This window comes from Engystomops pustulosus, chromosome 1 (assembly GCF_040894005.1).
Source record: "Engystomops pustulosus chromosome 1, aEngPut4.maternal, whole genome shotgun sequence".
NCBI lineage: Eukaryota > Metazoa > Chordata > Amphibia > Anura > Leptodactylidae > Engystomops > Engystomops pustulosus.
This window is the reverse complement of record NC_092411.1, coordinates 46,579,480-46,606,989: the sequence shown is the minus strand read 5'-3', so window position 1 is coordinate 46,606,989 and position 27,510 is coordinate 46,579,480. Positions and strand designations below refer to the sequence as shown.

The following is a 27,510-nucleotide window of genomic DNA, read 5'->3' as shown; positions in this document are numbered from 1 at the left end:
AGCCTTAAATTGTACTTGTGCTAAAATATACAGACTACAAAGAAAATAGTTTTATTTTCTTAAACAATATTTCTTAGAGTGTAAATGGAAGCACCAATTAAAGTTCATTGTACATGTGTTGTGGAGTATACACTAAATTCTGCTGCGTTGTTGGAGAGGGAGCTGTTTCATTTCCCCACAGATCTAATTTTTTGTCATCTCCGCTGGCTGCCAAACTGTGTACACATTATGGTGGTGATTTTGTTATGTGCACACCTGTCCAATGAAAACTGGATGGAGACCACCAACTCCTCTCACTGAGCCTGCAGATGGTAAAAACATCTGGTTGCTTTCATATCGAATGAACACACAAAGGAAACCCTCCTTGGTACAAATAGATGGTTGAATTTTGAAGATTTGGGAATTTCAGAGATCTATCATGAGCTTAGACCATAGTCTTTGAAGTAATTTGTGAAGTAATAGGTTTTCATAAAGTCACATCCAATCATGTTCATAGTGGGCAAGAAAAAGAAAGGTAAAGAAATACAGGCAGGCTCCAAAGACATACAATGATTTTTTGGTGGTGATCTTCACAGCATGCTAGAGGAACATTCCTTAAACTATTAGCTCCTATAACTGTTGTTTAAAGGGGTTGTACCAAGTCTGACTGTTATTCTCCAGCCGCAGGATGGGGATAACAGTCTCAACAGTGGGTGTTTGACAGCTGGAACTCTACCGATCTCGAGAAAGTCCTTTCCTTACAAATGAATGAAGCAGCATGTCGATCATTCATCCTTCCGTTCCATTAAGGGGTCTATCAGAAATTGCTGATAACAGCACTTGGGATAGCAGAGTTGTATAATCTACTATTTCTGATGCTCTCTTAGTATTTAATGGAAGGGCAGGATTCATGCTCGACCGGATTCTTCATCAAGTAGTAAGGAAGGAGATCTGCTTTCTCATGCTCGTAGTGGATAGGGCACAACAATGAAACCTTGTGCATGTAAAGGTGAACCGTGGACTGGAAAAAGTTCCTCCCCACCTGTTTCTGCTTGCCTTCATTAACAGATCTCTCCCTGCCTATGTATAGGTAGAGACCTGTCAATCAAGGGATGCCAAGTGGGAGGTGCCATCATCGAGTAGCCCAGATTTCTCGTCATTCCCATATGTTTTTAAAACTTTTTTTCTCTGAAACACTGCAACATTCAATAAGATGCAATGTTTATAACGATTCTCTTTATTTTACAATGCCTAAGGTTTGAGCAGTATTACTCTCAAATATACAAATACAAACATATGCTTTGTCTTTTTCTCTGTTGAATTGTAATCTAAAAATCTTAAACTTCAAATGATATTTGAATTCACATATCAAATGCTGTTACTTAGCCTAAGCTGTAAATATAGATTTGTAGGAAGAAGACCTTTTTAAAGTCAATTTGGGTCCATGGCGTATCCACCAATGTGATGTGTTCTTAGTTGGGGCTGATGGACAAGTCTCTCATCTTTCTTTGGCTAGATTTACTACAATTCTGTGGAGAGCATGTGTTGGTCACCTGCTCATATCAGGTTGTTCCTATGATATCCTCTGGAGAGACCTGACCATTTTCCATAGTTACAAACAAGAGAATAATCACTGGTTTGTTGTTGTTCGAGATCTCTGCTGGCTTCGGCATTGGTCTCACTGATGTTGTGTAAGGTAAAATACAGTGTGATGGAAATATTGGAATACCCGTGGGGTTTGCAAAGCAATTGAGTTCTAGGAAACTTTGTCGTTCAGTGAACGTCTTAAATATAATATCCCATTGTGTGAGAAATAATTCTTGACATAGAATGTCCTTTGATCATTCTGGTCTCCATGTAATACTTCCCATCCCCGGTGCTGCAGCTGCATGAGAATTACTTCTTCTTTTGCAGTATTTCAATATAACTGCTGTCGGTTGTGATTTCCCAAACACTTACCTTGCAGCATTGACCAACCATGTACTATAGAAGTGTGTTTACCAGTCTATTGCGACTGATGAAGGGAATACCTAAACAAGGGTTCCCCATTATGGCTTCTGTGTGTTTAGGCAAAAATTATTTACATCCTAAAGAAGAGTTGTCATGGATAACTCCTGGTGCTTGTGTTCCCCTTGAAAAAAGAATTCTGGAGAATCTTTTAGAACTGGGAATTGTCAATATTATTCCGCCTTAAAATTTATGACTACATTTTCAAATTTATGACTTTTCATTATTATTATTATTAAATTATTTTTACATTCATGACATTTTCAAAATTATGACTACCATTTTTGCAGTCAGTGGGTTGTGTCTCCAAGAAATCAGACCCAACCTGATATACTTTTATCAGACTGTGTAGGAAGCATGCCAACAGTTAATGCCCACTTGTCAAATTATTTTGTTTTTACAAATTTGACCAGAGTTTGTTTTCTTTTCCATCATGGGGAGAAACTGAAATCTTGATGGAAATAGAAACAAAAGGATCCTGATGGCCACACATTGATTTTATTTGGGTTATCTGGGTCTTCTGTACTAAAAAGAAAATTATCATATAGGACACTTTTTTCCATAATTTGAGTTTTTGATCGAACCTTCAACCAGGTGTGAGCAGATAGAAGTTGCACAATGCTATAAGAAAAGATGGTTATGAATTATTCACTACAGACCTGTCAGAATCGCTGACAGGTCATCTATAAATCGACATATGCGGAAGCATTTAAAAATTGAAAAGTTTGCTTCGCCTTCACCGTGGACTAAATTACTGGTGAGAAAACTGATGCCATATCTTTTCTTGTGGGATTACGGTTTTAGCTGGTGGCATTGGCTTTTACTGGTACATCGGTCGGCACAGTTATAGAACTATTTAATTCTGTTTAGGGTTTTATAGTTGTCCTTCTCATGGATGAAGCATTTGACCAGAAAAGTCCATGCTGAGATGTCTGTACGATCCATTCTCTTGCAAGTCCCACCACATCTTTATTGTGATACAGAAGCAATGAAAGCTTGCACGCCTTGCCGCCCATCAAGCACATGAAATACATGCGTCACTGGGCACCTTTGAGACAGACGATGTACAAGACCTCCTTTGCTTCGAAGACGGTTCCTTAAAATGAAACACTAGCGGTGGTATTCATCCACAGTGCAATTGTGTAGGATACAAAAAAATTAATTAGACTAAATGATATTGTAAGATAAGATTGTGAGGCACGCTCTGGAAATGGCAGGAATAAGCTCACTAAATTGCTGCTGGATGCAGACAAGGAAATACCTAAGAGAACATGGCTTGCGAGCGACTGTTAATTATTTTCATGCAATGACAGCCTATTTACTTGATAACTGTTTGCCACCGGGGAATACGGGTGCTATTTATAATAGTTGTCTCAAATAAAGGTATCGAGCCGCTTCAGAATTTAAATAATGTGTGTCCTAATCTTCATTTTTCAGAATAGATGTAAATGTGATTCTGAGAGGTACAAGCCTGTAATGTTGGCACTCTTTTCCTGGGCTTTTTTGTAATACAATTTATCAGGGGTTTTTCCAAAAATATTGAACCTTTTAATGATTGTTTGTTTTCCAGTTGCCTATAAGTACAGTACTGTATGGGGTCAAAATGCTGGATTTGATGTGTCCCTCTCTTTGCCATTCTATATTACATAAGAGAAATTCAGCTACTCTATTCTTCGTTATTTATCATGTCATTAATAGTTGTGAAGTGTAGGACTTTGTCTCTCATTAATGGAAATCTACCAGTAGTAACCTTTAGCGGTAGATCCCAGCAGCACGATTAGAGCAAAGTTTCAAACGTGCTCTTAAAATCCATCTTTTTCGGCGATCCTATAACACTCACTAACCTTACGAAATGTCAACTCTATAATCCATCTTTTGTCCTTCTCTCGTTGGTTATCCTGCAAACACCAGATATATACCAAGCTCCCGGCTTCTCTGCCATCACTTTCACCTTGGACCTTGTATATGAAATGGCGGCTGATGGCTGGTTCAAGCAGCAGAAATTTTATTTATTATTTTATACTGTTTCCTTAAAAACAATGGCCCGGACCATTATACAAGCTTCTATACCTCTTGTGTCACCCCCTCAACCTCATAGACTGTAAGCTCTTGTGTCACCCCCTCAACCTCATAGACTGTAAGCTCTTGTGTCACCCCCTCATCCTCATAGATTGTAAGCTCTTGTGTCACCCCTTCATCCTCATAGACTGTAAGCTCTTGTGAGCAGGGCCCTCATCCTCATAGACTGTAAGCTCTTGTGTCACCCCCTCATCCTCATAGACTGTAAGCTCTTGTGTCACCCCCTCATCCTCAGACTGTAAGCTCTTATGTCACCCCCTCATCCTCATAGACTATAAGCTCTTGTGTCACCCCCTCATCCTCATAGACTGTAAGCTCTTGTGTCACCCCCTCATCCTCAGACTGTAAGCTCTTATGTCACCCCCTCATCCTCATAGACTATAAGCTCTTGTGTCACCCCCTCATCCTCAGACTGCAAGCTCTTGTGTCACCCCTTATCCTCATAGACTGTAAGCTCTTGTGTCACCTCCTCATCCTCATAGACTGTAAGCTCTTGTCACCCCATCATCCTCATAGACTGTAAGCTCTTGTGTCGCCCCCTCATCCTCATAGACTGTAAGCTCTTGTGTCACCCCCTCATCTTCATAGACTGTAAGCTCTTGTTTCACCCCCTCATCCTTATAGACTGTGAGCTCTTGTGTCACCCCCTCATCCTCATAGACTGTAAGCTCTTGTGAGCAGGACCCTCACTCCTATTGTTCCATATGACTGTTTGTACCCTGTAATGTAGTATTATATTTGTACATGTCCTCTATGATTTGTAAAGCTGTGGAATTTGATGCTGCTATATAAATAAAGATTTTTATTATATTATTGTATTTATTAGTAGTGTTGCTCCTGTATTTTAAGTATAAAATGAACCTTATCTTTATGTTAATGTGGCACAAGGGTTTCATGGGGTGTCCCCAGAGCCCCTGGAGGGTCTTTGTCTTTATACATGCTACAGAAGCACTTATGATCCAGCTCCTTGCTCACTCAGTGCCCTCCTCCAACTACCTGCACTGAGTGCGGGAAGTTAGAGCTTTTACTCCCACTCCATGAGATTTCCAGCGGAAGATGCTAGGAGGTAGGGAAAAAGTGTATCGGGGGCATGTATAAGCCAGAAACCCTGGAGGGCTCTGCAACACCCTCCGAAGCACTTGTGTTCATTAACTTAAAGATCAAGTTACTTTTATACCTAAAATGCAGAAGAGAATCTCTTTATAAATATATGTCTAATCAAACTTATTGGGATCTACCCAGAAGCCTTAAAGGGGTATTCTAGGAATAAGCATAATGTATATTTAAATGGGTCATTAAAATATAAGCTAATATTTAATTAGTTATTATTTAAAATGTTGGAAACTGAGGAGGTAAACGATCATGGAGAATTAAAATGCTACCGGCCCTTTAATCAGTCCTGTGACTTTGCTCAGAGGGCCACTGGTCACGTTTTCACATCACATGTCCTGCACCTGACTAAGCAGATCATGTGATCATCACTATGTTTGGCTGTAGTCTGTTGGTTGCAGTGCATCCAGTATGGCTAGTGTTGTGGTGAGATCCATCTCAGTGAGATAATGTGCAGTGATGGCAGTTACACATCGTTGCTATGGTAACAGTGCAGGACAGTCTGTTACATCATCACTGGGAGCATAAGAGGAAGGAGCTGTTACTGAAAACTGTGGGATCATGGGAGATGTAGTTGTAAACGGTTTCCATCTTGGAGATAACTCCACATATTTTAGAAACCCTATAAAATTTTGTTGATTGTAGAAGCACTTATGATCCAATTTGTGATTAATGGTATTTTGTTGTAATTATTTATTTGTAGCATTACAAATTTTTAACAGAAGTTTATATTTCTGGGATACCCTTTCAATGATTAAAAAATAATAAATCTACTAGTAGATTTCCTTTAGGGCTCCTGCGCGCAGATGATGTTTTTGTCCATGTGCTATCCATCGATTTAACTGGGGTAGCACAAGGACAAATTCATTTCTATAGGCTTGTGCACACAGCTTGATTTACACAGCACCTAGGGTAAGCTGGCTACCCGAGCCACAAATTATAGAGCAGAAATTATCATTCCAGAAATTACTCGGCTATGCCACTGGCCTATGGCTATTTATAGACTTTTTGGGTCTTGCTCAATGTGTCTTAAATAATTCTCCAGGAATTTTTGGTTGCTCTTATGTTCAATAATTAATGGTGTTGCAGGCTTACAGTAACATGGTCAGTGGGGATTTTATTGTAGGGGTTACCTAAGATCATATTCCATGATCAGTGATGGGGGAACCTTTCAGAGACGGAGTACCCAAACTGCAATCCAAAGCCCACTTATTATCACAAAGTCCCACCACGATTTAGCCTGAATTCTTTTCAGTTAAGAAATAACAGTTTTGTGCCCCCTTACACACTCCCCTTTAGCATTCGTACCTATAATTTTTATCACCTTTTTTGCCCACAGTTTTAGTACAACTTAAGTTTGTGCTCCAATGGTCCAATTTTTGTTCAACCTTCCTGTCTTCGATAGTTTTAGTGACATCTTCTTTCAATCGTTTTAGTATCCCCAATCAAGGGAACTCATCCTTAGATAAAGGGGGGGAAATTTTGGATTGTCAATACTGGGGTGATAGGGCGTGTGTCTGCAGAGATTGCTATAGGTTATCCACTACTGTCCTAGATAACGTAAATGTATATGCAAATATATGAATCTTTAATTTTAAGTCCTTTTTTTCTTCCCAGTGGCTTAAAATATATTTTCTGCACAGGAATTGTGTATGAAGTATTCCATATCTGTCAGGTTGTCCGTCGTGTCCCCAACCCTTGTTTTCTCTCATCTGCTTGTGGATTCTTGTGTAGGCTGTAAGTTTTTTTTACCCAAATTTAGAAAATCTTGTTTGTTTTTTTTTCTCCAGACAACTGTGACACTTATTAGATAAATATAACAAATTTCAATGAGGCAAATGTTCTTTTTTTTGACAACATTCCTAGGTTTAGTGAATGCTCCCTGTAAATTGGATTCATCTTCCACGCATGTCACACTGCTGTCGAGGGATATCATGATAAACACCTTAGAACTTTTTGCATACTACTTTTACATGGTCTTTTTGTGTACAGTGTTTGTCAACTTACACGTCCCGCTTTATGCATTTAAATAAACAAATATTTTGGCTTTTTAATTTTTTTTTTCTAGTTTTATATTATTTAGTCTGAATCTATAGCATTTCATTACTGATCTTTTGGTTGCTGTGTTGAATAAGCAATAATAAAAATATTATATACAGTATAAAACCCCATAGAAATAATTGGCATTTCTCCTGTCAACTTCAGCTGGGAAACAATGGAAAATAAACCATGTATAGTTAATTTTATTTTTAATATTGTTGTGGATGTGTGGGTGTAGGTTATTCTATACTGTTTCTTGACTACAATATCTAGAGTGCTTGCCATTATAGTTAACTAAAGTGATTTATTATAAACTCTGTGTAGACCTTGCGATGTGACTGTGGTCACACAGTGCACAGTGTCATTTAAAACCATTGTTTTGGTAAAAAAGAGAAAAGGGTCCTAAGAAGCTTAAAAGAGCAGGACTTGACAGGGGGCAACCACCAGCATGTGAGTGTGCTTGGTTTATAATCCTTCATCAAAGTGATTTTTCTTTGAATCGCATGTTAATTTCTTTCAGCACAAATGGCATCCACGTATATTGTAGCGATGCAGGATCCACTAAAAAATGTACATGATTAAGTTCCTAATAATGATCCTTACTCTTGCCATAAACAGTAGTGCAAAACTGACTAATCCCACCAGTGTCAAACAGCCATGGATGTAAGGGCTCGTTCACATGGCTGGTATGGGGGGCGTGATCTAGTCTCATAGACCTCTATGGATCCTGGTCACTCGTGGTGAGCACATGCTGCTTCACTGCACTGTGACCGAGTAGGGCAGCTACTCCGGATTTGTCCAGATTTGACACCTGGCTGCTCGTCTGCCTATGGAGTGAGGAGGGGTAAAGAGCACTCACTCCTCCCACCTCCTCCACCCAGCCCTGTGCTTGCCTGGGATCTGGTCCAGGCAAGCACACATTTGTGGGAATGCCCCCTTAGGCTACATTCACCCCTGCCACAGGGGAAACTGTTACTCTTTCCATTTTATGTATAAAAGGTTACCTTCCTTTACAATTCCTTAATAAAGCCCCATTAACATGACCTTAGGGGGTCATGTGATCTGGGCACACAATTTGCGGCCAGATCACGGTCCCCATAGATGTCTAAGGTACCGTGGCATGAGCAGCTAGGTGGGAGCGCCGCAAAATATAGGACATGTCTTGAGTCCCGGACGCTCGGCTTTCACTGGAGAGGGGAGTGGTGATCAGTGCTCACTCCCCTTCCAGTCCAGGTGAGCACACGGCCTTGTGAATGAAACCTTATACCTGAACTAAAGACACAGGCTGCTGCGTTATGTTTTTGGCTATTTGATAATGGAAGTGGGAATGGAACCTGCCAACCCCCAGGTGGGAAACTAAGCCTCATGCACCGTACATACTTGCGTCTGGCCTGTCCATTCGCATGCACTTTAATGAACCTTTCATTATCGGGCATCTGTTATTTATTACAAAAAAAGCTGCAGTCTGCTGCCCTATTTTTACTGTTGTGGAATGTGTAACGGAACCTTTTGAACGCAGGTGTGAACTTTGCCTCCAATAAATATAGTCATCCATATCTTATGTATGGGTAAATATCAGGGACAGAATGTCCACGCAAGGCCATATAGGCTGGACTGAGCCCTGCTGGTGGGCAAGTCTTTGGCTGGCTGCAGATGAATGCATTAGCCTTTACACTATGTGGTCATGCTCTTTGTTGAAAAAAAAGTCTATTCCCTATCTTTCATGTACATAGTAAAATAAGAATAAAATACATAGGCATTTCCAAAATGTATTTATTATGATTTTTTTTTTCGTTACTCTGTTCTCACTATAGTTTTTGTGTTCTCAAACGAATATAATTGTTTTTGTAATTTTACCTTTTTCTGGGCAAAAATGTTTTTTTTTAATATAGTATTATTCTCCATATTCATTATCATGCTGGTTTCCTAATCGCATTGTATATAGTATACAATGCAATATAGTATGACTACCCTCAGCATTTTGGCATAATGCTTAGTAACGCTCCTCAGTGGAGAACCCCAGTGATTGGGTCTTATCATATCCTACATTCACAGAGCAGAATCCATTATTTATCAGATGTCTTCATTGTGGTCTTGGATAAAATATCCCCTCGCTGTAAGTCATTTTTTATGTTGCTAATGACAGTCTATACAAATGATGGATTCATATCAAAATTCCATTTCATCTCTCACACCTAGAAAAAAAATGTAAGTGTTCTACTTATTTCACAATGCTCATTTTCTCTGGGTGTCTGTGGAATTCCCCTTAATTATGCCTCAGTAGCTAAACCTAGTGCGGGTCCCCGAGGTTTGACCGGCGTTTCCAAAGCACAAAGACTGCTCCCAATCTTCCAGCTAGGTCAAGTGCAAAAATTAAGATATGATCGAGTACTGGAAGTAGAGGCTTCTATCAAAACACCTATTCACCATGTCATTATGACAGCCGGCTGTAACAAATAGGTTTGTGTTTTAAGTTATGACAATTAATTTCTAAAAGTAATGTAATCTGACAGTGAAAAGATGTTGAAAGACTTGTGAAGATGTCATAAGTGTGACCTTTCTGCCCAAATGTGTCCAGGAGCCATTTTAACAAGAGACCTCGGGAAGAGAGTGCGACTCCTTTTGTACTTTTGTTAATTAGTTATTGATTTGAAACAATGCACTACGAAATATTGTCAGATTAACTAGACGCCAGCAAGGTCACAGTGTGACAGACTGGTCTCGATAATCTTTCTACTGCACAAGAATTCGCTCGCCCTAAACCCATTGTTCTGTGATATGTGTCTTTTGTTCAGTTCGGCTTTGAAATGGTTGAGGCTTGTTTCTAGTAAAGTGACATCTCAGGTTATATCACGGCAGATAATAACACGAGACACATTCATCCAGTGTGACTGTAGGACAGAGAAGATAAATGAAGTCCATTAGATAAAGAATATCAAAATATTACGGCAAATGTGGATATAGAAGTCAAAGGAAATGTTGGATTATTAGGAGTTTACAAAGTACATTTTGTCTTAACCGACAAAAACAAAGTCTTTTTTTTTTTTTTTTTCTTTAATTCCTATAAGGTAATAGCCACCATGACATTAAACTGGAAGGCCCCAAAACTAGTCAGGGGATAGTTGTGTTTGTCATTTGGTAGATTTTTGTTCAAAGAAAAAAAAATATCACTGAAATAAACTGAAAACCCACCTGTACAGGATAACCTACTACACATAATAAGTGCTCTACTCCCTCACCTCGTGTCTCCGTCTACTCTCCAACATAGATAGTGAGCCCTCACGAGCAGGGTCCTCCTTCCTTTTGTATTTGGTATTTGGATTTGTTCTAATAATAATAATAATCTTTATATTCATATCATTGCTTTGCAAATACAAATATTATGGGTGTGTACTGTCTGGATTTCAAAGACCAAGCACAGATTCTTCACTCCCACCCAATTATAAATATTCCTTGGAAAAGGTTTTATTTTATTCATTTTATTGCTACTCTACATAAGCACGTCTTAAATTAAATACATTTAGACTTCGGCCTAATTGCAAATGCTCAGATGAAAGGAAAATACTTACAAAATGGGCTAATTTCTAGGTGGTTCTATGTGTTAATATCATTTTGGCATTGAGCATGGTGACTTGTAGGTTAGTCCTGGGGTCCCACCTATACAGTACTCCAAAAATATTCTAAACTGTTTTATCTCAAATTGTTGGATTAGTGTTCTAGTGTCTGAAATAGGGAAATTAATTTTTTTTATTGTATCTTGTTTATTCTTAGAAAGATCCCTTGTGTTGAAATGATTGGTTGTTGGGTTATTGTCGTATTGTTCCAGTTTAAGAGAAAAGGTGTCCTGAATGTGTAATTAAATGTAAAGACAAGTGGTTCAATCCAGCTAATGTTCAATGGTATAATGTAATCGTTAGGTTAACCACATTGATCTTGAAGCAATGCCTGTTGTATTGAAGTAATTACTCGAAATGTGGACAAGAGGGAAGATGGCTGCAGCTGTGTACACACTTGTGTTTACTATTAGATGCCTTGGATGATTTGGATGGGCAACCACCGGCTCACAACAATCTTCATGTGGATACAGTATTCTGCGTTTGTAAACATTTGTACCCAGTGCATTGTGGGTGTTTTGCCAATGAGACTCCTAAGCTGGCACAATGGTTGCCGTTCCACCTCTCTGGGTCTGTTATTCCCACTTACTAGAATGTCAAAGCGAGCTGCGGTAGCACACTTATTTCATGGAAAATTTTTGAATTGGAGAATTGTTGACAATTCATTGGAATTGTCTTTTCAAGATTGTTTACTGGAAACATCTGCCAACATATATCAGTGATTGTTTTTTTTTTTTTTCTGCAAAATTTGGAATAAGAAATATGTGTTCCGGTATTTGTGCTAAAATACTGGTATCACAAATGGTACATAATATTTACTCATGTTTGTGTATCCATCTTTCTCGTTGAACCAACCACCCCAAATTTCTTTAAAAAAAAAAAAGTAAGAAAAGAATGCTGGAGATCTCCTCAGAGCTGGCAAGGAATACTGAAGACCCCCCCCCCCCCCCCCCAGAGCAAGCAAAAAATACCTGAGTTCTCTTAGCTATGGAAAGAGTTAATAATTAGTCTCCTTATCTGTCTGAAGTGAACGGACCTCAGAATGCTTTCAGAGCACTGTTCACTGTTAATTTCTGTAATAATGCAAAAATGACTTCAAAGTTTTAGTTACGATTTAACATTAATTATGCTTCGGTACCAAGCGTAGCAGCTCAGCCCAGTCAATTGAAGTTACTATGTGTAAAGGAACAGCATTTCCAGGCATGGACACTGGCAACAAATATAATGAGGGACAGATTGGTCCTAGGTGTACCAAACCCAAGTAGACCTAGACAAATTCCAATAGATAATTTCTGGGAAAATATTTCCTGTATTTGGAATAGCCAAAATTATGTATCAGTTTTCTTAAACCGGTTCACCGCCATTTTCTTTCCTTCCAACTGCAGAGCATCACACTTTTTCAATGACACTTCGTAGAGTCATCCCTTCTCAAAGTTTCCTCCATCCGGTCTGCAGACGAGAATCTGTCACATTTGGCAACAGTACAGGAAGTATGTGAACCTGTCACAGCAGGCAGTCTCAAAGGGCGAACTGCTTTGCAGCAGCTAATTAACCTTAGGAAATAATTACACAAATATGCAAATGTTGTTTAGATAATTCCATGTGTTATCAGCGCAGGTAGTCCATCATAAAAGCAGACCTTGGAGTGCCTAGATGTTAGACTCTGCACCGGTCGATAAGGCTTTGTCTCTTGCATTACTTTAACTTGGTATTTAACAATTAATGACTGTAATATTGCGTTAGTAAATTCTAATGGTTGTCCTTTACAGGCGGCAGAACATAATAATATATTCTCACCGCTAATCTAGGTGCTGTAATGTCAGCAAAGTAATAACTTCTTGCATTTTTTACAAGCTTTTAAAGAAAACATATAAACATTTAAGAATTATCGAACACTGTATTTAATAACTTCATTTATCTACTGTAAAATGTGACCGTCTTTAGACGCGTGGCTTGCAAATATTTAATTCCAAATATGTTATTTATACGGGAAGCCATGTTTATTTCGTTCTCCCCACAGACCCAGTAATAAATGGAGCCGAGCGATGATGTGCTGGCGTTGGTAAATCAGGGTTGTACATGATTGCTGGGGCTGAAAAACTTTCACTTTATTGACTGAAATAAAGTTTTGTTGTTTTTTTAGGGAGGTTTTTTTTTTCAGCAGCTAGAAATATAGAAGCAATGTTAGTTCTGTACATGTTGGGTTCCTTGTTTATTGTCATCTATGCTCCGTGCCATACACGTGGCATCTCTGTAAATTTTCTAGGGTTTTTTCACCAAATAATATTATAATAATAATAGTATATTAATAATACACAATAATCTAGCTGTATGATTTGTTTCATCTCGGTTTAATTGCTTCCATGCATTTCAAAGATATTTAGTATGTACAAGTAGGTCAGGTATATCACCGGTGTTAAGTGACCACCAAGTTGTTCTGGTGTGTAGACAGGATTTCCGTCACTCTCTGAAGAGGGCTTTGACTATAGTGTTGTACGATCATCCATTGTTGGACTGAGGCTCTGTGGACCCACCCTTTAGCAACTTCTAGTAAGTTAACCTATGTAGCTTTGCTTTTGGGTTGTCTTTCTGCCTGACCTTATGATCATCTGGTATTCTGGTAGGCCAGTCGGACACTGCAATCACAAAAAAACAAAAACCATCTAAATACTCACCTCTGCTCCTCTTCATCTTCATACAGGGACTGTCTGTCACTAGTCTTGAAGCGCCAGGCTCACCCAGGTGGCTCCTCCTTGGTACCTCTCACTCCCATGCTCCCAACAAGGTGACGTCACGCAAGCAGCGCTAATTCACACCTCTCTTGTCACTTCCCTCTCTTAGCATGGGAGGGGGAGGTGCGGGGCGTGCATAATTAATAAAAAGTGATCAAAAGGCTGTACAGTCTTCAAAATGGTAGCATTGAAAAGTCATCAAAAGTCACAGAAAGCTTCATACACTAAAGTATGAAAAAGTTATTAGTGCCAGAACATGTCAAAATGAAGATTTTTTTTTTGTTTGTTTTTTACGGGAGGTTTCAATTTTTGTAAAGGTATGAGAACATATAAATTTGTTATCCCCACGTATCAACCCAAAATATACAGCCATGTCATTTTGGGCACAGTGAAATCTGTAAAATCAAAGCCCACAAGAAAACGGTGCAAATTAATTTTTTTTCCAATTTCACTGCATTTGGTGTTTTTTTTCACTTCCCACTGCACGCCATGGAATATTAAATACCATCACTATGAAGTGCAATTTGTTACGCAGAAATCAAGTAGGTTGTTGTTATTTGGTAACATTTTATTGTATACATGTAAAAAAAAACCTCATAAAATACATGATACAATAACATGTTGGTTTTTTTGAGGTTTTAAAATGTTACATTTTCTCTCTTGCAGGAGAATGGCAGTCCTGAGGAGCACGCCTTATACGTATGGGACAATTTTATTTCAAAAGCACCTGCTGAAAATGTGTTTTTTGTAGCACACAGTTACGGGGGACTCGCTTTTGTAGAGCTGGTAAGATTTGGAAAATCTGAAAATATTTAGTTTGATGTTTTAATGAAATTATGTGAATTCAAATTATTTATAGATTTGACACTGTACAGGTCCATGCAGGTCCATATCTACTAGATGCAAGTATCCAGGTCTTCTACTATGGGGCTGTGTGTAGTAGAATGGACAGAATTGCTGCAATGTAATGTCTGGGCAATGACCACAAGTATATTACGAGGGGAAACTGAATTTGTTGTTAAACCTTTTTGTTTTCTGTTTTTGTTGGCCTCTCATGGGGCGTGCAAAACTATTTTAGCCTGGACAGCTTCTCAAAATTCACTAAATTACCTAGATACCTATTTTATATTTGTTAGGGAGGGAACATATTGGTAATTTTTGCCTATATAGATATGTATCCCCCCCCCCCCCAATAAAAGGTAACCAATTAGGTTGTCATCAGCTGTATCTCTAGGGGCCAGTATAAGGTTTGAGTCTGGACCCACTAGAGCAGTGATGGCGGACCTTTTGGAGACAAAGTGCCCAGGCTACATTCAAAACCCACTTGTATGTCGCAAAGTGCCAACATGACAATTTAAGCAGTAACTTGTTAATCCCAGCTGTATCCCAGGTGTTAAATGCATTGGGATCCTGAGTTCACCAATATAAGAGAAAGATGATGGAGACATTTGGATTGTAGCTTCCCTCCAGGGTTTCCTGAAGAGGAAGAGCAGGATCTCCAATGACAATTCATCTCTGTCCACACCTTCTTGCTCCTCATGTAGTCCTGACAGCCAAGGATGTCGCTTTAAAATAGCGCTGAGCTTGGCACGTTCTGGACTGTATTTGATCACAGGACAAAGCCTTGAGTCCTATCTGGCAAACTCTGTGTTGGGGTGAAGACCTGGGTGCCCACAGAAAGGGCTCCGAGTGCCACCTCTGGCACCCGTGCCATAGGTTCGCCACCACTGCACTGGAGGATCCAACACCTAATCATGCTGTAATTGCACAACTAATTTTTGGTTTTAGAGGAACAAATAATTTGCAAGATGGTTGATGTTGATATACCTGCTCCTTCTCAAAAAGTTACTCCTGTAGCTTATTGGGTGTCGATTTACTGAAAGTTATAACAATCTTTGCTATAAAGCAAATACCTAAGCAGCGGATGGACTACTACCAAACTACCGCCGGTAAACCGGTTAAACAATGTTATTACTATCTCTTTTACGTCTCTTTACGTCTGTCCTATATTATTCCAGACGAGAGGATATTCACAAGATATTGTGGCTGACAATGAAATCTTTAGTAATGACGGTATTCTGGATACGGCCAGCTGATAACAAAGTGACAGGACAGACTCTTGGAGTATTTGGTGCCACTAAGCAATTATCTTTAACCTGCAGCAAGTATTATTCTCTTAAACTGCAGGGAGAATAAATATCTTATCTCTTTCAACCATATTTCTCGCTGAATCAACTTTATTTTTCATTTTCAACTTATATTATTTATATTGTTTCGTTGCTGACAGGATGTTTCTTTTTCTTTTCCCTATTGTTCCAAACTTTAAACAAAATTGTCAATTTGTGGTTTTCAACTTGAGATTTTTCTTCTGTCTTATCATTAAAAGTATGGGCAGTTGCCAAAAGAGAGAGCTTGAATCTTCTTTCTGCATTCTGGTATTCTGTGAAGAATGTAGATAAAAACTTTAAGTAGATTAGGACATTTCTTAAAGGGCTTTGCCTATGAAAGAAAGTTCTCAAATCATAATCCCTTGGTCATGCAAACATGTTAAAGATAACTTTTGACCCCTTACTTTGCAATTTTACATAGCTTTATTGCTGCTTTCGCTCTCATCACTGCATTAGCTGCTGAATATAAGATTCAGCTTTGTGGGCGGGCACTAACTGAGCAGACTCTTCCTGATTCCTCTGTGCTGTGCTCATGCACAAGATGCTGTGTGCTGACAATTTGCTTAGATTATCATGGTACAGGGTTTAGCTGCACTTTTATTTAGCTTCTGAAGACTCTACTAATATCGGACACAAAAGAAAAAGAGAGATAAGAAAGATCAGTCATGAGATGGATATAAGGCACAATGACTTAATCAGCTCTGCTATCTCATATGACCAATAAACACACACTTGGCACTACTGTGCCTCCCAACCCTCAGATCAAGAGCTTAACTTGTTTATAGAGATGCCCGCCTCTTCCCCTCTATTTCCTCTCCCCTCCCCCCACGTACCTGCAGTACAGAAGATGCACATTCATATGAGACAGATCTTACCTAACAGCAAGATCTGCCTGACCACAGTCAGGACTGAGTTTATGGTCGTATCCAAAGACAACTAAAATACACAACAGGACTGATATAGGCAAGTTGTGTTCTGGTGGCTGCCATCTTTAACGTGTTTTCATTGTAATACAGTCACTTATGTCACTTGTCATTATTAAGATGCACAAGGGGGAGAATAGTAGGTCAAGACCCAATTGTTTGTGCCCTTGTTGATCTATTGAAGTATATTGCTGCTTGGCTGCCTTGATCCATGTTCGTAGACGGGCACGTCATTGCAGTGGTTTAGTAAACAAAGATTGGACATGACCATCTTAGCTGTGGCACTGGATTAACAGGTAATGTTTTTTGCTTTATTTGATTTCGTTGGCTTTTTTTTTTTTTGTGGAAACTCCCAAACATCGTGGTTTGCAGTTGATCCACAGTCATATCTCCTCTGCAAGCCATGTGAATTCACATGTGAGACGTGCGGATTTTAGGGCGGAGAAAGATTACTGAGAAAGAAGAGATCCCCGGCAAATCCATAGCATGCAGCCTATGACATGCAGCATATTTCCATATCATGTCCATATCTTTGTTGAATCTGAGTGCGTAGTAACGTGTAATCTTATTAAATCTAAAAATGAACATGTTTTTTTCATTTGCTTGTTAAACGGCCAATCATATCACAGATTTTTTTTTGCCCGGATGACTACCTGATTTTTTTTTTTTTTTCCAGTGGGGGATGTTTATTCTTCTGCTATAGAATAATATGATCTCATCATTAGCCTGTTTTCAGATGGCAGTATATTGGTGATGTTTGTGTGCTGCTTATGTATGGAGAACGACTGAATTACTTATTTATGTAGAGCTATTTATAATTGATATATTTCTGTGCATACACAGTATGAGCTGCACAGGCATCCTAACAGCGTGCTTGGAGTAGTGATATAAAGCTTTGGGTTTTTTTTTCTTCAGAATACTCATTTTAGAGGTTAGAAGGACAGAAACCGTATCGGTTCCACGGGCGTTACAGAAGTTTATTTTTTTTATTAGGTTTTGTAATTTAATGGTTCCATTCCCTTTGGAATTCACAGCGAAGGAAGAGATAAAGTTCTTAATATCAGCAAAAAGCTGGTGAGTGGAAGAAAAACATTAATGCCATTTGGGAACTGGAGGCAGCTGTTAATAATCCTTTCCACAATGCGCTGAACATGTGCTGGAGGCTTTCAATGCTGCGATGGTTAAGGATGCGCTCACAATTGTTGCAGCGCGGAAGAAACAGTGTAAAGTTTTGTCTTTCTATGATTAAGAAGCAGGCTGGCACCCAACAACCATCCATAAAACCTCAAAATATAACCATCACATGTTACCTGTCAACTTTATGGTTGTGTATGCAAAGACCGAAAAGAAAAAAACAACAAGAGGACGGCGCCACGTGTGATGCAGTCGGTGTAGTATTCTGTAAGGAGTAAGCAATACTGCTCACCTGTTTACCACTTGGTGGTATGCAGTGTAATATCCAAAGGGAAGTCCTCAAAGTCCCGGTCGTTCCTGCAGCTTCACAGTCCCTAGGAAAACCGGTACCCACGGAAATGGACCGGTACCAAAATAGGCAATAGAAGCAAAAAAAGAGAGAACTTTATGGGTGATACTATTACTATCACAAATAATGGCTGCGTTGGTCATCTCGTACTCAAATTCATATCCAAGCAAATCAGAAATTGCAGAGCACATCACCCAGCTACGTCTGGCACTCCATTCACTCTCTAAGGCCTAATGCACACAAATGTATGAAAACAGTCGTATATATGGCCATATTTACGTGTACAGTCATGGCCATAAGTTTTGAGAATGACACTTATTATATTTTCACATGATCTCTTGCCCTCTGGTTTTTATGTGTGTTTGTCACATGTTTTTATCACATACAGAAATACAAGTGCTCCCGATATCCACCAGTTGTCGCTGCTGCGCCGAGGTCCCGCCAGAGTTCACCTGCTTCTTCCCGGTGCATGTAAGTGCTGATCTTGCGACACAAATTATTTTTTAAATCCGGCGGTTTTTACGAATCCGGCGGGTTGCCCAACGGCCACGCCCCCCCCCATTTCTGTCTAGTGAAAGCCGGCGACGAAAGTGCACGATTCGGAACCTGCCATTCCTGAGCAAGCTCTGCACTGCTGGTAGCCTGATCCCGAAGCTGAAACACTTTTAAGAGATGATCCTTGCGCTTGCCGGTCCTTCTTGGGCGCCCTGGAGCCTTTTTTGGCAACAATGGAACCTCTCTCCTTGATTCCTTGATGATGCGATAGATTGTTGACTGTGGTGCAATCTTTCTACCTGCGATACTCTTCGCTGTTAGGCCAGTTTTGTGCAGTGCAATGATGACTGAATGTGTTTCTTTAGAGATAACCATGGTTAACAGAAGAGAAACAATGATGCCAAGCACCAGCCTCCTTTTAAAGTGTCCAGTGGTGTGATTCTTACTTAATCATGACAGATTGATCTCCAGCCCTGTCCTCATCAACACCCACACCTGTGTTACTGGAGCAATCACTGAAACAATGTTAGATGCGCCTTTTAAGGCAGGTCTGCAATGAAGTTGAAATGTGTTTTAGGGGAAAGAGTTCATTTTCTAGGCAAATATTGACTTTGTAATTAATTGCTGTTAAGCTGATAACATTCTGGAGTAAATACAAATTACCATTATAAAACTTGATGCAGTAGACTTTGTAAAAATTAATACTTGTATCATTCTCAAAACTTATGGCCACGACTGTAGCCCAATTCATTACAATGGGCAAAACGGCCTTCCATTTTATTATACAATGTACCGTACCGTGAGCAAGACATAAAAAAAATAGAGAGCATGTCTTATTTTCTAATGCATTTCCGTTCCATAGAAGTCTATGGGGACCGTGCACCGTATGCTGCCGTATATATGTGCAGTATCCAGGGAGACCAGAACCAGCCATCATTTACCACGGTATTTTTTTACGGATACGCTGCCATACCTGCTCATATGGGTCGTAAATGTCCTGTATTTATAGCCAAAATTCAGTTGTATAACAGAGCCAAGATTAAGAAACATGGCCATGTGCATGAGATAACAGTGTGCTTTTCAGTTTCCAGCACTCTCATACTATTGAATGGAACAGCAGGATGCATTCCACCTATTGGTGAGAACAGGATCATGGTTTAGGGCCGAACTTGCTGATCAGTGGTGGTCTCCCCCACAGATCACGAAAACATGTGAACGTAAAAGTTATTCAGTCCTAGTCTAATTGCAACCTCTAGCTGGCTTTATTGCTTCCATCTTGGCTTGTGGCATGTAGGTCTATAAGTGTGCTGTACATGGACTGATACTTTTTCACTAGATGTGGTGTAAACTCGCCTTCCATCTACAATAGTCCATTGCAGCAAGACAGTACAGAATGACCATCATTCTCCAGAATGCTTTGGGGGGTGGGGGCGGTTCCTGGTTATGTACTGGTGGTTGGACCATCTCCTACGAACTAGTTATACCCTATCCTGTGAATTGAGATGACTTGTTAAATTGGTAAAACCCATTTAAGACTCTAGTAATTGTGTGAGGTTTCAATAGTTGACCACTGCCACCAGTCACTGACACCATTGAGGTCCCAGCCGCTACAGTTATTGTTGCAGCCAGGTAAACAGATTGGAGGTTATCCTGGAGGCATTGATTCATTGATCATTTACTTTATACTATTGTCAGCTTTTTGTAAAAAATAAATACATAAAATAATGTCTCCTATTCCAGAGGACACAGAATAATGACAATGGTTCTAAAATTTACAAAAAGGGGGAAAAAATGCTCTTTTGGTTTCATAAATTTGAATATTTTAATTTTTTTCTGAATTTGCTATAAGGCGCACAAAAAATCCTTTGATTTTCTCAAAAATAAAAGGTGCGCCTTATAGTCCAGTGCGTCCTATATATGAATTGTACGTACAGACAACAGCTGCCTTCAACTGTGCACAGGTCTGCCACCTGCTGGTCATTCATCCTTATAATCAGGTGCACCTTATAATCTGGTGTGCCTTATATGTGAACCTAGACCTTTTAGCAGGCATTTATTGATGGTGCGTCTTATAATCCGGTGCGCCTTATAGTCCTAAAAATATGGTAAATGCATTTCTGTATTTGTCAATGTGGCAACTTTTCCTTTATCTTTCAGTTTTTAAAAGATCAACGTATTAATTGATATGGGGCAAAAATATATCATAACAAAATTTGAGCAGAAATCACTTGACAGTAGTGCTGCTCAGGCTTTTGATCTGTTCATTTTGTAATCTGATAAAAGCATTGTTATTTTACAACATTGTAAAAGTTTTCTCATATAAAATCATGAACTTGTAAAATCACTAAGACTGAGGAAACTTGGGAAGTAATTGCAGCAGTTTAGCTGCTACATAATCCCCCACAGTGGTTTACAGTGGCAGCATAGTGGGTGGGTTCTCCGCATGCTGCATAAAAAACACAAGACTAAAGAATTTATACACGTCTTTATTTCTCTGTATGTTGGTTAGTAGAGGGAATTCAGGTGTGGATTGAAATGGAATTATAGAGAGTAAAATGCTGCACCTCCATACCTCTCACCTCAGTCTATCGCCCTTCCCGTGCTCTTCCATCTGCCAGTGATATTAGATTAATCTCTACCTTAATTCGAACCTCTCATGCGCATCTCCAGGACTTCTCCCGAGTTGCTCCAATTCTCTGGAATGCTCTTCCCCAGACTCTCAGACTAATACCCACCCTCCAAAGCTTCAAACGTGCTCTTAAAACCCATCTCTTTAGGCAAGCCTATCACACTCGCTAACTGCGTGAAATATAAACTCTCCCTTGACTAATCCATCCTACGTCCACCCGTTGCTTATCTGGCAAACACCAGGCTCCAGGCTTCCCCGCAGTCACTTTCACCTTGGACCTTGTATAGATGGCGGCTGATGACTGGTTCAAGAAGCAGAATTTTTATTTATTTAATTATTTTATATTGTGCGGTTATAAAGAATGACTGGACCCTTATACAAGCTCTTATACCTCTTGTGTCACCCCCTCATCCTCATAGACTGTAAGCTCTTGTGTCACCTCCTCATCCTCACAGACTGTAAGCTCTTCTGTCACCCCCTCATCCTCATAGACTGTAAGCTCTTCTGTCACCCCTTCATCCTCATAGACTGTAAGCTCTTGTGTCACCTCCTCATCCTCATAGACTGTAAGCTCTTGTGAGCAGGGCCCTCACCCCTATTGTTTCATATCTGTGTTTGCGCCCTGTAATGTAATATTATATGTGTATATATCCCCTATGATTTGTAAAGCGCTGTGATATATGATGGCGCTATATAAATAAAAATTATTATTATTAGCAAAGGTTTTTTTTTTTTTAAATAGAATAGCTGCTGTATTGTATATAAAAAAAAGTATGGGATAGTTTGTTATTTTTCTGCTAAAAAAAAGTCTGCTAGTAAAAAAGATTTATAGTTATTTAAAAATGTAAGTGTAAATAAATTGTATATTTGGTATCTCTCCTAGCTCTGGAGAATTCTTACTAACTTGAAGCATACTGATCGTATTTAGACCCTCCATTAACCCCATACTTGCCAAGACAATGAGCCCAAATAACTACCGACCACTTAAAAGATGTCAGAGACGGGGTTCGCAGGCACAACAGATGACCAAAGTGTCGCCGTGCCTTTGCTTGTCTCTCTCATCACACTGGTGGACATGTCTCCACTTTTGTTCCTCTTTCATAATAAGCCACACAGATGTTTCAGAACAAGCCTTGACTCCTGACCTAAAGGTTGTGGAGGTCATGCTGCTCAGGGCCTGTGAAATTATCACAAGCTGAGTTAAAGTTTTTCCCCATCACAGGAAGTGGCCAGTGAGTAAGAAGTAGAAAAGGAGCTTTGTCAAGGAGACAAGATGGTCTCAGTCAGGGTTGGTTTCTGTAGAGCGCATACACTGCAGGAGGTGCATGCTTGGGAGGAAGAATATAATGTAACCACAGGCACATCACATATCTGTCATGCGAACCAAGATCTGAGTAGTATATTTACTTAATATGCCTTTTGTTAGAATGTAATAGGAGTAGAACGTATGTGTTTATATAGACTCTTAAATGGGGCTCCAGGGCTAAAAATCACCTTGTAAATATCTGCCCTTAGAATTGGCCATGTGTGACTCCTCTATTATACACTTGAATTTCTTGTTAACTTGTTCACTTTTCACACACTGCTGCTCCGGTGTGGGATACCAGGTTATAAATATGTTGTTTTTAGATCGGGTGTCAGTGACTGAGAAGAACCTATCACAAGGCGACATCTCTTTTAGTCTCGGAAGAACGGTTATATGACAAACCCATCAGGAGCTTTGTGTAGCAGATTCTCATTATGTGGAATGTATACATAATTACAGCCATTGCTATGTAATTGTAGGAACTACCGGACAGTTTTATTGCTATTAACAGGTTGGCTTTAAAAAAAAAAAAAAAAAAAAAAAAAACTTTATCCCAACAACAATGTAAGATGCTTTTTGTAGGAGACTTGGGGGCTAAAGAGTTTGTCATGGGAATGCTTTCGAATATGTGCCAATCGTATGCAACATTTTAAAATATTTACTGGCAACATTAAAATAATTACTGGCAAATATTAAGAAAGTGACACAGACATTAGTAGGATATAGTACCTTACAGGTGATGATCTGCTCCATCAGGAAGAGGACTTAATCACCACTTCTCCTGCCCTTGACTTATCACTGCTGAATTTGCCACCAGATCTCTGTAGCTCTGTGCAGCAAATTACCCCCCACTGTTCACCTAAAAATACCACAGTCACTTACAGTATAATATCACCCTGAGAACATTGCTTCAAATAATTTATACCCCTAACACCACAACTGACAACACAGATAAAACAATGTGTGTATATATATATATATATATATATATATATGTGTATATATAGTCTCTTGAACAAATGAAAGTACATACAGCACCTACAGACCCGCCCCTAATTAATATATAGACATTACGTGCATCCATTTCCCCTTCATAGATGGTATATTCAGAAGGACTCCCTCGTATATGGTATAAGTAGGCAGGATCCCCCTCATAGACAGTATATACAGACGGGACCCCTCATAGATTCTATATACAGGCAGAAGCCCTAACCCCATAGATAGATTTAGTAGATGTAGTCCCCTACTTACTGGCTTCAATAGCTTTATGAGTAGACTGGTATGTCGGTCCTCCAGCTAAGTAAGCATATATTGAAAGGAAATGTATGAGTAACGTGGTTGAAACAGTAAGGGAATCCAAAGGGTGTAATTTGTCAATGTTTATTTGTGCTTTTCGACAGTTTTAACAGGTTGATGGCCGTTGAAGCGACATCCATTACCCTGTGGCCAGTTTGAGTCCTGCCTTTGGAACCTTGAAAAAGTAAAACTCCTAAAGACTTTTTAAAGGGCAGACACTGAAAACTTTTTAGTTTGTGGAGACATTAATTCTCTGCACACACCAGATGATACCCTTGCGTATTATTTCCCAAGTGCTTTTTTTTTTCATTTTTTGTTTTAAAGTCTGCTTTATAATATGTAAATGCTAATTATATTAAGCCAGTACTGCTGGTAAGGGGGCTGCAGAAATGAAGAGTGTAAAGGATTGTATGCAGGAACAGGCTTTCCTTAACACTTAAATATGTTAAACAAGAAATCAATATGCTCTTGGGATTAATACTAGTTTCTGAGTAGTTGAATGTACGTTATCTGTCTAGACGAGGAGCAGATGGAACGGAGCAGTGTTCTGCTCATCTCCAGACAATTGGGAAAAAACTAATACACAGTGCAGCACAATGCTGTCAGAGAATTGTGACAAGTAAAGAGTCTCTACTATGGGTGGGTGGCCTCTAAACATGGAAGGTTCACATGTGGTGTGTAAATTGTGTAGTTCCCTACCCACAAATAGTTGTCAATCAATTGTTTAGACTAGGGGAATAAAGGTAAAAAAAAATGTAATGTAAAAGAATATAATGTAAATTAAATAATGTTTTATTTTTTTTAAATACCGTATATACTCCAGTATAAGCCGACCCGAGTATAAGCTAAGACCCCTAATTTTACCACCAAAAACTGGAAAAAATACTGACTCGAGTATAAGCCGAGGGTGGGAATACAGCAGGCCCCTAGTAGTATACAGCCAGCCCCTAGTAGTATACAGCCAGCCCCTAGTAGTATACAGCAAGCCCCCATGTAGTATACAGCAAGCCCCCATGTAGTATACAGCAAGCCCCCATGTAGTATACAGCAAGCCCCCATGTAGTATACAGCAAGCCCCATGTAGTATACAGCAGCCTGCCCCCACGGCCCTTAAAAAAATAAACTTAAATACTCACCCTCCGATGTCGGCACGGCTTACCGATGTCTCCAATGTCTGCGTGTCCCGTCTTCTTTCTTCTCCGCGGCTCCTCTTCTCTCTTCTTTCTTCCGGCATGGACGCGGCCATGTTTTCTTCTAGCATGCGCATACTATGACGCGGCCGCTGCTGATGATAGTATGCGCGGCCACGAAGAAAACATGGCCGTGCCAGAAGTAAGAAGAAGAGCCGCGGAGAAGAAAGAAGACTGAACACGCTGACATCGGGGACATCGGGGAGCCGCGCTGACATTGGAGGGTGAGTATTTAAGTTTATTTTTTTTTAAGTGGGTAATTTTTTTTTGCAATAGACTCGTGTATAAGCCGAGGGGACGTTTTTCAGCACATTTTTTGTGCTGAAAAACTCGGCTTATACACGAGTATATACGGTACATATTGGAAATAAAAACCTATAGCAAAGTCTACTCCTCCCTTCGTATTTAAAGGGAACCTGAAACATGATCACACTTTTTCACCTTATGACAGGTTCCCACAGCCATTTTAATAAACATTACTACTAATTTTTAAAGGTATATAAAAGTAAATGCGTCTCCCTGCCAGCACATTGCATCGAGTCATGCAGTTGTCATCATCGTTATCTGCTCTGCTAAATCTTCCTTTCCTCCCACCTACCTCCCTCATGCAGCTTTTAGATGACCTATTCTCCAAACCAATCTCTTGTGACCTCACATTTGCAGGAGGGGGGAAACGGTAACATCTAGAAGGGTCGAGAGGAGATGGTGAAGACACCAGTGACTCCAAGCTCCACGTGACTCATTGCAGTTTGCTGACATGGAGCAACCTTTAACCCCTTGCAAAAAACTGACATGCCGTATATACTCGTGTATAAGCCGAGTTTTTCAGCACAAAAAATGTGCTGAAAAACGTCCCCTCGGCTTATACACGAGTCATATAAAGAGTAAAAAATACTTTAAAAATAATAAACTTATATACTCACCCTCCGGTGGCCCCGATGTGCAGCGCTGCTCCCCCGATGTCCGCGCCGCTTGTCTTCAGGTTTCCGCGCCCGTCTTCTTTCTTCTGCTGGGCGCCGCCATGTCTTTCCCCCGGGCGGCGCCTAGTATGACTTCAGCAGCGGCGCATCATACTAGCCGCCGGCTGGGAGAGAGCAATGGCGGCGCCCAGCAGAAGAGGGTGAGTATATAAGTTTATTTTTTTTAATGCTGGGGGCAAGCTGTATGCCACTGGGGGCAAGCTGTATGCCACTGGGGGCAAGCTGTATACCACTGGGGGCAGGCTGTATACCACTGGGGGCAGGCTGTATACCACTGGGGGCAGGCTGTATACCAATGGGGGCAGGCTGTATACCACTGGGGGCAGGCTGTATACCACTGGGGGCAGGCTGGCTATAAACTGTGGGGGGGGGGGTCTGTGACCAATGCATTTCCCACCCTCGGCTTATACTCGAGTCCATGGTTTTCCCACTTTTGGTGGTAAAATTAGGGGTCTCGGCTTATACTCAGGTCGGCTTATACTCGAGTATATACAGTAATAGTTTGTTGCTGTGGGGCAAGGGGGGTGTATGGAGAGGGCTCACAGGCTTAGCCTCTCCATTAAGACCAGTGTTTGTCGCATATTGCAGCAGACACCTACCGATAAACAAGTGATCAGTGCTGGGGGCGCTTTAAATGCCGCCACCAACATATGTAACTTGCAGCATGAAACAGTCTTCAGTTCATGGGTGGCACCATCTTGACTGTGGTTGTTGCTCCCCATGAAGCCATCGGGTAGCAACAATCTGGCGTCATGACAGCCTAGGGGTCTGAGCGAGATAATTTTGCAACACATAAAAATTGGAATAAAAAGTGATCAAAAGGTTGTACAGTCCCACAAAAGACTATGCAATTATTACAAAAAATGTTTGAGAATCTGAAATTCTATATGGAGCCCGAATTTCAGATTCACTTAATCTCTAAAACAAAAAAGGGCTTTTGTTTAGCAAAATGACAAAGAATTTGACAGAAGACCAACAGACTCCATTATATTTATCTTAGTCCTGAAGAAGGCACATGTTCTGGGCGGAAACGTGTTCCTGTCAATAATACTTCACCCGATGGTATTGAGACTTGAGCCTCAAGTGTACTTTCCAGCACTGAATACCTCTACACTCACACTGGGGTTACAGTGCATTATATTTGTGAGGAACTTTTTGGGCTACATTGTTCTTCATGTTATATATACTGGGGTCAAGGGGGGGGGGTGTTATATACATACTTCTGATCCTGTACGGCATTTCAGAGACTAAAGAAGTCCAAGTAATGTCACGGACCCTCGTGTAGAGCTGACAAGTAATTTTTACCTGCAATGCCACTCGGAAGATTGGACGGAAAACAAGGGTTCATGAAATGGGATATGTTTGTAACTAGTACATATATTGTGATGGTCAGGGATGTTTACAGATATATTTATGTTGGATTACTTTTTAGCATTTTTTAGTACAGTGTCCCTTTTATAGCACTTGAATCTGATATAC

General features: G+C 40.0%; 1 protein-coding gene across 5 annotated transcripts in view; it reads left to right on the top strand.

Moving 5' to 3' along the window:
• The window catches only part of ARB2A (ARB2 cotranscriptional regulator A), a 280,920-nt gene that overhangs the window by 123,585 nt on the left and 129,825 nt on the right, over positions 1-27,510 (top strand). For all 5 annotated transcript variants that reach the window (XM_072139584.1, XM_072139578.1, XM_072139588.1 and 2 more), the window contains exon 8: positions 14,228-14,347. In XM_072139584.1, coding sequence (XP_071995685.1) covers positions 14,228-14,347 — 120 coding nt within the window. The remainder of the gene's footprint in view (positions 1-14,227; positions 14,348-27,510) is intronic.